The sequence below is a fragment of the Pongo abelii genome, chromosome 4, assembly GCF_028885655.2.
Source record: "Pongo abelii isolate AG06213 chromosome 4, NHGRI_mPonAbe1-v2.0_pri, whole genome shotgun sequence".
Taxonomy (NCBI): Eukaryota; Metazoa; Chordata; class Mammalia; order Primates; family Hominidae; genus Pongo; species Pongo abelii.
The window spans coordinates 62014304-62027937 of record NC_071989.2 but is presented as its reverse complement, the minus strand read 5'-3'; the positions used below and the strand labels follow the sequence as shown (position 1 = coordinate 62027937).

At 36.7% G+C, this 13634-nt stretch overlaps 1 protein-coding gene across 1 annotated transcript in view; it reads right to left on the bottom strand.

The window, feature by feature from the left end:
- Positions 1-446: 446 nt before the first annotated feature.
- ITGA1 (integrin subunit alpha 1) overlaps positions 447-13634 on the bottom strand; it is a 170617-nt gene continuing 157429 nt past the window's right edge. The window contains exons 27-29 of the mRNA XM_002815549.6: positions 11989-12081; positions 9541-9657; positions 447-4527 (exon numbers count right to left, since the gene is read on the bottom strand). Of these exons, the coding sequence (XP_002815595.2) occupies positions 4483-4527; positions 9541-9657; positions 11989-12081 (255 nt within the window). The 3' untranslated portion in view covers positions 447-4482. The remainder of the gene's footprint in view (positions 4528-9540; positions 9658-11988; positions 12082-13634) is intronic.

Here is a 13634-nt window from a genome sequence, read left to right as displayed (position 1 = left end):
GTGGTGGTTTCAGAAATTCTGTGTGAGAATGGTTTAAAATCAGCAGTCTGATTGGAAGCCAGAGGACTCACCTGGAAGCTGTTTGCATTTAAAAGCCTGCTATTTAGAATTAAACTGTACATTTTAGTTATGAATACAGCGTCCATGTGAGGACTTTAAGGCCCTTCTTTTCATTTTTTAGATGATTTCCATGGGTGAGGTTGGCGATTGTTGGGTGCATTTGGAGGGCCATTGAAGAGCTAAATCCTGCTAGCTTCCCCAGGCATAGTTGCTGATAGTGTCCCATAACAGTTTGTAAATGTCTTAAAGATGTTCCAGCTTGGAAGTATATTCTGCTCTGTCCTTCCTCCATTATACTATGTGAACCCTTTAGAACACCGCTGCAGAACAAAACACTGAAATCCTGTATAAATGATTGAGTCACTGAATCAATCAGTCACTGAAGCTGGTACGCAGAGCAAATGCTTTATTAACAGATTTTTCTCCAGTAGTCTTGAAAATCTCCCCTGGGGGAGAAAACTGGTAAAAGGGGGCCTGAGAGTTGTTGGAAGAAATGAAAAGTACATAGGATGCTATTTTGAAAAACTGATTTGTCAGAAGCCGCTTTATTTGAACAATAATGTGACTGCACCTGGCACATGAGACAGGCTCTGGGCCTGTTTCTCAATGTTGTGAAAAGCAGGACAGTCAGTTCCCATGGAGTAGATTACAGCGTGTTGGACAAGGACATTCCCCCGTGTGAAGGCACACTCCATGGAGCCAGTGGGGACACCATTCACAGTGTGCAAGTTGTGGCCTTGGAGAGAACATGGGCAGGGCTTCTCCAGCCTCTACTATACCCCAGCTTTACTCCATTGATCACAACAATGGCACTTCTTTCTTTTGGTGCAAATATTTCCATTTTCCAATTGAGCCTAGACTTTGATTTTATAAAAGGAAAAGAGAATATCTATATATGTAAATATCTGCATGTGAGTGTATGTGTGTATATATATATGTATATACGCATTTATAGATAAAATTATTATGGTTGCAGAAACATCAAATTTTGTAAAAATATCTGTTTACTACAAGCCTCTTTTCAAGCACACTTATGACACAGAAAATATTCAGAGATTAAATTGCCCATGAATCTAGTGCTCAGAGGAAAATAGTTTGACAAATTGGATCAATGAAGTTGAAATTGGATCATAGAAGTTAAAAATATTTACAAAGTATCATCTTTTGTAATGTGTCTCACGGGACTTTGGATTCCTTGGGAAAATGAGACATTTTTTTTTGTGGCTGCTGTGTAGGTCTGATTTTCACTGTGGATCACCCTTTATATTTTCCTTCTTTCAACTCCTTCCTTCTCCTGCAAGTTCATAACACTTTATTAATATCAAAGGAAGGTTATAATTTTAGAAATCAAAATTAAAGAATGGGTGCTGTGTAGCATTATGTCTACTGGGCTTGATATAATCAGTACTTTCGGCATAATTTAAAACGTGATTATACTGTGTGTCATTGGATATGTATATAGACACAACATGTTCTCTATCAGTCTCTATCTATCTGTCTGTCTGTCTGTCTGTCCGTCTGTCTATCTATCTGTCTATCTATCGTGTAATCTGTCTCAGTGGTGTGCTGAAGTCAGCTCACACTGGTTGGTAAGAGCTGGCAGATACATTTCCAGGAATTTTGTAAGCTGATTAGGGTCACTTTGGTAGTTTGAAAATGGAGAGAGAATATTCGGACCATGGAAACTGGCAAATGATACAAAACAGAGACTGTTTTTTTTTCCCTCCTGGACAGTGTGTTGTTAAATAATTTACCAATATACCATTGTAGTTTGGTCAGAAAAGAGAGTGCATACATGGTTCAGTTTACAGTGGGAGCAATAATCAATTATTTAGAATACCAAAGTTAGAGAAAAAGAAACTTTTTGGCAATTTAGCCAATAAGCTTATAAATAGTCTTAAATATCACCTGTTTTTCTAATTAAATGTTTTAAAAGTAAATGATAGAGTCTAGTACATTTCTTAATCATTAAATATGTTTTATAACATTTGTACAAAGCTATTTTGAAACATCTGTTGACTTTTTAAAATCAAACGCTCTGTACTTGTTTTTTAAATAATTGCAGAACTATAAGTTAAACCTAAATATTAATAAAAATGAAACTATATGAAAAGTAGATTAATCAAACTTGTCTTGCAGATATAGCTTTTGTGTTTATTTTCTGTAAACTGTTTTTTGGTGTTATTGAGCTATTTTTGTATTCAATTTATATGTGTACATGTGTCTGCACATGCACACACACACACACACAAACCTCAACAAATTATAATATTAGAGAAACAGGACTTCTGGTTCATGAAATATTTTACTTAATAGCCAGGAATGACTTATGTTAAAAACTGTGCCGGGCTTATAAGTATCTCTTTGATCTGGCCAACAGCTCTTCCTCTCTTTTCTAAAAACTTCAAAATGCCCTCATTTCTATTTTTTCCCTTTCAGTTAACAATTTAGTTTAAAAGTGCACACTCATGGTTCAGTAAATGGGCTTTGTCTAGTAGTCACAGGTGCTGAGTATGAATTTCAATGGATCCGTTAGCTTTACTACTAAGATCTTGCTGAGATCGGAGCAGGGCTTCTGGGCAGGCTAAGCACTGGGGGTGTGCAACATGGTAACTCCGAATAAGAGAAACCCTGAGTTTTACTGGGCAAAGAAAGAACAAGTGGAAGGTATGATTTCTGAACCTGGAAATAGTGAAAATGAAGGAAATTCCAAAAGCGCGTATTTCCGAATAATGACAGGCCAGCAAGAGGACACCAAACCTCTAGAAAGAGGTATTCTTTCTTCCAGCTACTGATGGCCTTGGCATCCCACAGGCACATTCCTTTGGCCTTCAGGATCTTAGATGCAGATGTGGAGAGTCAAGAGGTAGGCTGACTCTGAGTCTTCAGCTAAATTCTTTGGAAATTAGTTTGAAAAAAAAATTTATAACATTTAATTTCTATGTGGATTTGCTCCTTTTTGAACAAAGCAGAGCCCAGGAGTTTCTGGATAAATACATGTTCTGGTCTTGTTACAGGTTCTGGTAAATCAGATGGAGAAATGGAGTTGTTGCAGAAATGTCAGCAAACTTTACAGCAGTAGTTCACACATGCAGCTACTATACATTCATTCATTGCTATTTTCCTAAGAAATGGAGCAACCTAGGAGCTTATGCTACAGTAGATTCCAATGAACCATAATGACTACTTCAAGAACAAAGAAGCACATACAAAGGTGTGATATCTTTCTGTTGGTTTGAGTTTTCAAACCTGAAATTCTTTAAAATACATTTCTGGGATTTTATCTAAATATTGATGCAACACACTTAAAAAGCAGTGACTTCTTGGTAAAATGTAATACTGAAATGGAACATTGTCTTTTCAAAAAAATAAGAAATGTGGTTGGAAATTAAATACCTTTCAAAAAATTAAAAATAAACACACTCTCACAGCTTGGGGGTTTGAACGAATCCTGTACCAAGGAGTTGAGACAACTCCTTCTTTGGGTCACATACTGGCACGCTTAGCATTCAAAAGCTGCTCAGCAAAGATAATTTCAGCATTTCAGTGGCATCTTTCTCTGCTGTCATATTTCATTCAGAAGCCATTTTAGCATGTCCCCCATATATGGCTTTTCATGACAAATCACTGTGATGCCGCACAAAACTGCTTTAAGTGTTTTTTCAGTATAGAAGAGTTTTGCATTTAGAGCTCAATATCAAAATTAAGCATGTTCTGTAAAAGCTTAATTTAACCCATTTAATATACTTGTTTTTAAACGAGTCTATCCTGATTTTCCATCCTAGATAAAATTTTAGCTCAATTGCAGTGCTTTCCAATCACCTTGGGTCGGGGGTGGAAATTTTTAGATATAGAACCCAACATAAAGATGCTAAATGTATTCTTCGTGACTTAATTTTCAATCCATATTGTATATGGATTCTACCAAGGGAAAATGTTCTCATTTGAATCGGGAGAAATGATCTTTTTCAGGTAATTCTTTTCTTGGCATTTACGAGTGCTAACTGTCATGCTGAACATGGATATCCAACAGGAATCAAGGGGAAAAGCTTAATTTATATTGTTTTGAAAATAGATGTTTCTATGATCATAAAAATCTTTTTATGTATTCATTAAGTATTTTGGATGGTGATTTAATACATAAACATATTTGTACAGGTTTTTTTAAAAACACTTTGTAATTTTGCTTACTCAACAAAAATGAGTAATTATGTAAAATATTTTTTTGTCATTTTATAAAATATGTCTTTTTGGTATTGTTTTTGGATAATGCATGACCTGTCATTTTCCAAGTAATTAATCCCTGATGGATTACATAGTTACATGACTATGTCATGAATTATACATTTCTTGTCACATATTTGAGGCAAACCTGAGGATAGATTATTGAATAATTGTTATTATTTTCTTTTGTAAAATATTTCATTTCTCCATTTTCTTTTTCAATGGTCTTTTGAAGAATCCAATCTGTTGAGAAAACACAAAACATAACACAATTAACTATTTTAATTTAGGTAGCAAATATTAATCCTTTGGGTAGAATTAAATTTAATAGTATATTGGCAATGCTGGGCACACAACTAATATAATTAAGAAATATTTTCTCATTGACCTATTAATATTCAATGTCAAAAAATGACATTTATTAAATTGCTGTTTCTTTTTTTTTTTCTTTTTTCTTTTTTTTTTTTTGAGACAGAGTCTCACTCTGTCACCAGGCTGGAGTGCAGTGGCGTGATTTCCGCTCACTGCAACCTCTGCCTCCCGGGTTCAAGTGATTCTCCTGCCTCAGCCTCCTGGGTAGCTGGGACTACAGGCATGCACCACCATGCCCAGCTAATTTTTGTATTTTCAGTAGAGACGGGGTTTCACCATGTTGGCCAGGATGATCTCTTATCTTTTGACCTCATGATCTGCCCATCTCGGCCTCCCGAAGTGCTGGGATTACAGGCGTGAGCCACCGTGCCGGGCTGCTGTTTCATTTTTAACATTTTCATTGGTTAAATACATCATGACCCCTAGTAAAATATAGTATACACATTGAACTAATTAAAAGTTTCTGGGAAAATATTTTGGGAGACAAACAAACTGCAATTAGCTAGCATTGTCTCTTCTTGCCATCATCTTTTTTTTCAGGGATGTGGCAGAGAAATTTCCATCAAATGATCGATGACCTTAATAAGTTGAGGTCATTAGAGATGGTAGGGAATCTGACAGGTATATTATGGCTAGGGCATTAGGGAGATTTCTGAGTTGTCTGTATTAACTTTAAATGCATCAGGATGTCTGCTTATATAGATTTGATATAAAAAGCCTCTTGAAAACACACTATATCATTTGGAAATAAAAAATGAAGTTGTTGACCATAAGAAAAATTTCACATTGTGGTGGATGATGAGCTACATTTCATTATGCTTTGCAATTTGGGGCATCATAAAATGTTATAAGTGCTGCAATTGTTTCCCATTCTATAGAATAACAAAACTAAGTATGGGGGATAGAAGGAATCTTTGCAATTATTTAACCTAAAATGCTTATTTTTATAAAAAGAAAATTAAGGGTCATAGATAAGTGTTTTTTCAAATTTGTATATATTTTTTAAATTTGAGAGGGGGCTATAATAGATCGAGCAAAGGCAATGAGTTAATTCTTTAAAAGTGTGGCACCTCTGTATCATTTTAATCATGAAATTATGGCAAATTATGCCAGGGAACTATGTGTTTATAAAATAATTATTAAACAACTGAGGGCTTAGAGGGGATAAACCCTCAAAAATATGCACTTTTAGGTTGGAAAATTTTTATTCAGGGCTTATGTCTTCTATTATGCCATCATCTAGTTGGGGGTAGATGAAGAAAAGGTGGGAACAGAACAAATACACATGAAAACAATAAGTTTGTCTTCCCCAAATGCCAGCTCTCCTACATGTCTCAGGCTTTTTTATATGAGCCAACTATAAAAGTTCCAGATTTACAAACCACTGGGCTTCTTAACTTGTGCCTGCATGTCCTGAGTCAAAAATAAACAGACAAGGCTTTCACAAAAGCAGGTGGTGGATTCTAAGACTTTTTCTCCTTCCCACTGTGCTTTGCTTCTGATCTCTCACAGGTCTTTTTGCTTCTTTACAACACTCCTTGGCTTCTACACATTAAATGTTCTATTTTAAAATAACATCTGTTATCTAAGCATTCCACCCAACCAATTAACATGGGTTTTTAAGAGAAGTTGAGTGACAAAGAGTGGCGATTAGGAGAAAATAGTTTATAGCTTCAAGATGGACTGGGCCAATCCTAGCCCAAATTTGAAACCAATAGAGTTTGTTTTCAGCCCCAACACTTTCTTTGCAGCACTGGCTTTCCTTTTTTCCTTCCTGTGTTTGTTTCATGATCCCTTGTTCAAAACCCTATGGCAAAGGGTCTGATGAGGTGATCTCTGTCAAAAAAGTAGGTGCTTAATGAATATAACATGGAATAATTGCTGAATGAATAAATTCATACTAATGTATAAAAGACTAAAAAGTGGTGAGATACCAGTCCCCATCCACACCCACCCAGAACATGTATATTGGATGAAGAATAAAGCTTTAGGATTAATAAATAAATCATCAGTTGAGGAACTTCAGGCATCATTACGACATCAAGTTAGGAGAGAGGAATCTTCTGAGTCTCTCATGGCTCCTCGTGTGCTGATGTCCTCCTACTCTATTGGATATGCTGGCCTGGCTGGGCATCTCCCCTGGCATGTGGTACCACATTTCAGGACAAGTTTCTCCACCTATTTAAACATACGTCCCCTACAAGTTTCCTCCCATCAATCATGAAGTATATTAAGCAGCTACTAACACTTTGTCAAGCTTTAATTGTTGCCATGTGTATGATGAAGACAAAGATATAAAGACTGTGTCTTTTGAAAGTGAATCTCTGCTCTAAGAGGAACTTTTGGCCTGTGTCTTACACAGAGACTCAGACTTGGGAGTTCCAATGAACTCCAGACTGGTGGGATTCAGGAAAGGAAGGAAGAAGGGATAGTCCTGAGGTGTCTGATCCAGATCTAGTTAGAATAAAAAAGATGTCTGGGATAAGAGTAGCTCTTCTGAACCTACTGCAGCTGAACTCATGCTTCAGGGAGCTTCCAACAGAAATTTAAAGTAGGGGGAGGTGGGATTAGCCTTCTTGATATAATGGAACTACTGAAAGTCTGAATTCAACCAGGGACCCTCATTCCAAAACCAAAGACAGTATTATGTGTTTCAGAGAGTTCATGACCCTCTTGAACAAAACCCAACTCCTGGAGCTCCAGAGTAAAGAGCCCTACCCTATAGCCTGCAGCAGTAGGATATATTGGAAAAAGAAAGAGCTCTGTAGATCATTCCTTGAATCCAGTCATTTACTAGCTAGTAATTGTGGGAGAGTCACTTTACCTCCCTTTGCTTTAATGTCCTCAGGTGTAAAATGTAGTTAAAATACTTGGTCAAAAAGATTGTTGCGAGGACACCAGAGTGAATGGAAGCAGGAGAGAACACAGAGTGATAATAGTCAGTGGTTTTGGCACAGAATTCAGATCCTTATTCTGAATCTCACTATGTGTCTTTGGGAAATATACTTAAATTTTATGTTCCTCATTTACAAGAGGAGGTTCATAAGACCTCATAAGGTTGATATGAGTATTAAGTGGGAATGCTTAAAGCAGAAGTGTTTAAAACACTTCCCTGCACATAGTAAGCATTCGATAAGAGCTAGTTTCTTCCCTTCTACCTTAGAATCACAGTTCTGATTGCTGGGCCTCCCAATGAAGTGGCTGAACTATTTCTACTGGGTAAGACAGCCCAAAGTTTGTCAAATGACCTTCTTTTGGGCCTGCAATAATAATAATAATAATAATAATAACAACAACAACAACAATAATAATAACCTAAGAAGCTGTCAGAATATATCAACACATCATTATCTGGATGAAATAATGAGCTTATTTTTACATTTATGCTTTTTCAGACTACTGACTGAAAAATAGGTGACTGAAATTTCCTATTTGTTTGTCTGAAACAGAGGTACAAGGCCTGAAAGAACCTATCCAAATATCAGCTCTGGTTTTCCTCTTCTCCTGCCAGTGGTATCCCAAAACCATACAGGTAAGTGCAGTGCTGAGAATAGAAGACTATACTGAAAAAAATCAACAGTAACACTCTCTATTAGAGGTGCATATAAATGAAGAAACCACTTCCTATATTTCAAGTACAACCTTGACACCAATAAGCCAGGCCTTGGGTACCACAGTGTGGCAAAGCTAGGTATTACAGAGAGAACACTGATCCCTTATTAAGTAGAAGGAAGAGCTGTAGTCGAGAATTTTGTTTGGGGAACTTTGCTAGAGAAAAGCCATGGATTCTATTTACTGAATTAAATGCCACTGACCTACATCTGGCTTTGTTCACCATCTCCTCTGAGACTAAGCCCCTCAAAAGAGGAAGTGAGTCATAGGAGAGTAAGAAAGGATAGGAACAGCTGGTATTTCAGTGGGAGAGAAACTTGCTATTTAAACTATTTGATTAAATAATTATGTTGCTCAGGTAATAGAACAATTAATATGTAGCCACAACCTATATTTTTAACATAATTTAACTATTTAACAAAACAATAGGTAAAATATAGGGGAATATTATGCTAGAATAAATGCTTATTTGATATTTAATTGAAAAAACATTCAACTTTGTATGGGATGTTATTCTCTAATCAACTTATCCCAAAAGCTGTCATCTCAGTTCTACTTAATGTGAAAATTATACAGCTGCTAAGAGTTTTAAAAGTCATGTCTATTTCAGCCTAAGCAAAACATTACATAAATATCCAGAGTTACTTGACACAAAATAGGTGGTTACTCACTTTTACCACAGAATTTGAAATAGGAGTCTGTGAAATTTTAAGATCTCCCCTACATCAGCTGATCCCTTATCCTCCACTCAGGCACACAATTTATTACATAAAATGTGCCATGTATATTTAAACATTAAAGAATTATTTGATATTTAAGACACATGGAGATGTGTGATTAAAACAAGGCTTATTTTAACCTTGAATCTACTGCTTATATATCCTTAAATTGACATAGGAATTCATTTTTCCTTTTTCTGTAAAAGACAGTTTTCATTGTTCTCTGTTTATAAAATACATACTTATTATAAAATTTTAATTGTTACAGACATGTGAAAGTCCCTTATCATCCTAAACTCTAGAAAGATACTTTTGTGAATTTTTGAATATTTCTAACTCAAAATAAGTTTTTTTTCCTTTACAAAAATTGGGTCAAGTTGTGTGCAGTGTTGGAAATACGCATTTTTCTTTTTTCTTTCTCTTAGTCATCATTTCAATGTTTGTTTCATTGATGCAATAATACTATATTACATAGTCTGAATATATCAGAGCTTATTTCTCCAGTTTGCTGTTGATGATTGAAGTAGAGAGTCAAAGGAATTTTTGTGTTTACCTTCCACAGTGCTAAAATGAGCAGCATTAACAGCAACAATCCGGCAAAAGCACTCAGCAGGATGACCCATAATGGCACTCTGCCCGGTAGCCCATCTTTGGATATTTGAATAGCAAGCTGAAAATTATTAAACAAGATTGTTAACATAATAAACACCTGTTAGAACTCCTGGAACATTGAGTTCTTGCAGGCTATAATTCTCTACCAGTGCATTAATCTCATTACTATATAACGAGAAAACATTAGGTTTACATTAGAAAATGCTCTTCATCTAGTCTAAATCTCTAACTATGTCAAATTTATTATTACCAAAAGGTATTTATAATATTATTGTTCAGAAATTTATAAATAAAGGGTTAAATGTCAATGGATTGGAATGCTCAAGGGGAGGAGTGAATTTCTGTTTAACTCAGGGAGAACCAAAGTATTGTGTGTGTTAAAGATTAATTAGTACACTACTGTATTATCACAATAGCATTAGTTTAGATTGGAATGTCACAGTTTGTTGTCATAAGAACCTGAGAAAGTCTCCTTATTTTATTTCTAGTGTGCTTAATTTTTTGTTTATAAATTGAAAGTATAATGCATAAATGTCAAGTGTATGGATAAGTGAATGTTTACGTGTATATTCACTCCCAGTGTGCTCTTCATTATACCACAGTGTCTCTTCTACTTGACTTATCACTGGGTCCACATGTATAAATCAGGTTTTAACTGAAGCAAAGCTGTAAAATGGACCGCTTTTAGTGTTCCAGCTACTCAAGCTCTCTCAGGGTGGCACTCAAACCTCAATGAAACCTATCTGCTCTGTGTCCCATCCCTGGGGGATTTGAAAAAAATTAATTTAGGGTAGACATCAATGGCTAGTAATAGTTCAAGCCCTGTATTTGCCTTTAACAGTAACACCTCAATTTCTTTACCTAGAGGGAAGATTAGGGTAGAAAAAGAAACTAACAGGGGAGAGATTTGTATATACATGATACTAATCAAAACCTCTCAAATCACTCCAAGTAGGTGACAGAGCTGGCAAGAATATAGACATATACAGCATCAGACCATTATGACAGTTTCTTAAAACAAAACAAAACAAAACAACAAAACAAAACAAAACAAAACACAGATGGGGTTTCACTATTTTGCACAGGCTGATCTCAAACTCCTGGGCTAAAGTGATCCTTCCATCTCAGTCTTCCAAGTAGGCTGGGATGACAGACATGAACCACTATGCCCAGCAAGGCAGATTTTAAACATATGTAAAACAATTCCCTGAACTTACAGATATGGAAACTGGAATCTAGAAAAGATCGGTGACTTTCCTCAGATCACACAATTACAAAATGATCACTTTTAGTAATTTTATCAATATAGATATAATTTTTCCTTTAGGATGAATGTAGAATAAATATTTCCAGGGGAATTTTTAACTAATATTTAGGGAAAATAAAACTCATTATAAAATTTTAACACATAAATTTAGGAATCAAATGTACTTTTCCAATATAAACCATACTCAAATTTTTTAGGTTTTAGTGAAATGTTGGCTATTCTATGTAAGAAACAACTATGCATTTTGCATTGCTTATGCTAAGCTCTCTTTATGACATAAGTAAACATTATATGCATGTATTTTCCTTTTTCTTGAAAAGTGTATACTTATCAGAAGTCGTTGATATTGGAAAAATTTGAAATAAGCAATTTAAAGAGAACATCTGAAAGTTAGGGAGCTTCCAAATTGAATTTTATGATTCACATGGTGCTGTTTATCCACATGGGATATTTAAAGTCTCCCATGAGAAGGGGGGAGATCATGCTGAAATGCCTGCATGTGTAACAAGTACTTATTTTATTTTTTTTTTTAGAGATGGGGTCTTACTCCATCACCTTGGCTTATTAATTTATAAAAAGGACAAGAGTTAAAAACTCAAACCTTTCTATTTTTACTGAGGACTCAAGTCTGAATTTGTATTAGGAAATACCGTCTCATTTTTGTTTCAAATTTCTCAATGAAATTTGAAAGAAAACTTTAAAAAATGTACCTGTTTTCCTGTAGAGTATAAAGGCACTTTTTATAAAGAAGTTGTTTTTTGAGGCTGCTCTTCAGATGTCAGCTGCATTTTATAATGTCAGCTTTTAAGGAAGAAAGTTAAAACTGCATCATTTGTTATCGAAGTAAAGTAAAAACATCCATTTACCATGATAGTTATAAGTGATAAAGTCAAACATGGCATGTGAATTGTAAATATCATGATTTTCCCAGTTTCTTACAAGGACGAATAAGACTAAAATCACATTTGAAGCTAATGAAGTATAATTTGAAGCAAATAGTGTCTGTCACTTACCGAGAGCAATACTAGTCACTGCTTAAGGGACTATCAACAATTATAAAACATTATGTCACAAAATTCAGAGTGAAATGCATAACGTTTTCAAAACTCATGTTGCACTTACCTCTCTTTTTTGATTGCTGCTACTTAAAACCAAAGATGTATTTTCACTCCGAAGTTCTCCCCTTATAGTAAGATTTAAGCTGGAAAAATATGACTGAAAAGCAAATAAGATTTGTTCTTAATATATGATGCTAATCAAAATGAGAGCTAGTCATGTTTAAGTAGGACATTTATAAAAGCTAAGATTTTTCCGAGAGATTAAAAATTCCAGTTTTGTTGACTTCCAAATGGAACTGGTAGTATCAAATAATAACTGTGCACTCATCCTCTCTCATTTGCCACTGAAAATCCTTACTTAGATCCTTGTTATGGAATGAAAAAAAATTTTAAAAATATTTTCTATCGATTTATCATTAGAAAAAACAAACCTCAAACTCTGCCTACCTTTAATGTAGCAAGACATGAAACAGCTACATTCTGGTGATGAAGTTTATCTAGGTGCTTATTTAGGATTAAAAATGAAATTGATGATCTGGGGGGACAAGATGGCTAACTAGACACAGCCATCTCTCCCACTAAGAGATCCCAAATTATCAAGTAGATAATATAATTTGGGCAGATCTGATCTCTAGGGAGAAAACACCACAAGTGTGTGGAGAGGCAACAAAGATGCTGAGGCTGAAGAGGGAGAAGGTGGGAACCCTGCGTAGGGTACCTGAATGCTTGGGCTACTTCCTGGCCCTAAATGGCTCCTGGAGAAGGGGTGAGGGAGGGGACTGAGGGACAGCTCACTCTTGCCACAGACATCTGGGATCTAAGCTACAGAGTACCCAACATCTCCAATGGATGTGTGAGCTGGCAGGTGGATTTTCCCAGGGAGCAGGTAGAGACAGGGCTTCAGCTAGCATGGAGCCCAGGAGCTTTTGTGAGCAGAGCACAGACATAGGTGCCCATACCCTCAGACTCCCCATCTCCTTCAGAGAGGCTCTAGCCCCAGGTGACCACAAGCCAGAAGAAAGCAGGCATTCCCCATGGGACTGGGGCATGTCTGTTCTGCAGCCTCTCCCGCCTGCCAGACCCTCCTAGAGTTCCTGCCTAACTGCCCCACAAGAGTATGTGCACAGCGCAGTCTCTGCTGCCCAGCCTGGGTGCCGCGCCCCACCTGAGTACTTTCCCTGTGACCTGGGAGGACTCTGGATCCTCCAAAGCAATCAGAGCCTGACTCTGAGCAGCGGGGTGTCCTGGAGACCCAGATGCCAGAGATGGCATGTCCAGCTCAGGAGTACCAAGCTGAGATCTATGGCTGGCACTCAAGTAGAGGAGGAGCCCCCATCTCAGAGCACTGAGATGGGTAACAAACACGGATTTGTGGGCCAGCGTGGGCCAGCACTGGAGTAGGGCATGACTCCCTCCACAGGGCTGGTTCGGAAAAGGTGTCACCTATCTACCTGCCATGGCCTCTGCCCGAGGGAGCCTGTGGCCCAGAACACCTAACAAAAGAAACATGGGTACAGTGCCAGTGATTGGAGGAGGCCTCTCCCCACCCACTGCAGAGCACACCTGCAAACATGAGCAAATACAAGAGTGGCAAGACTAAGAGCCTATCTACTGCCCATTACCCTTAAGTGCCCTCTACTGGATCACAGCTCAAACACCACCACCAAAAATTACTTTGCTAATAAACACTCCTGTAAGCATACACCCACA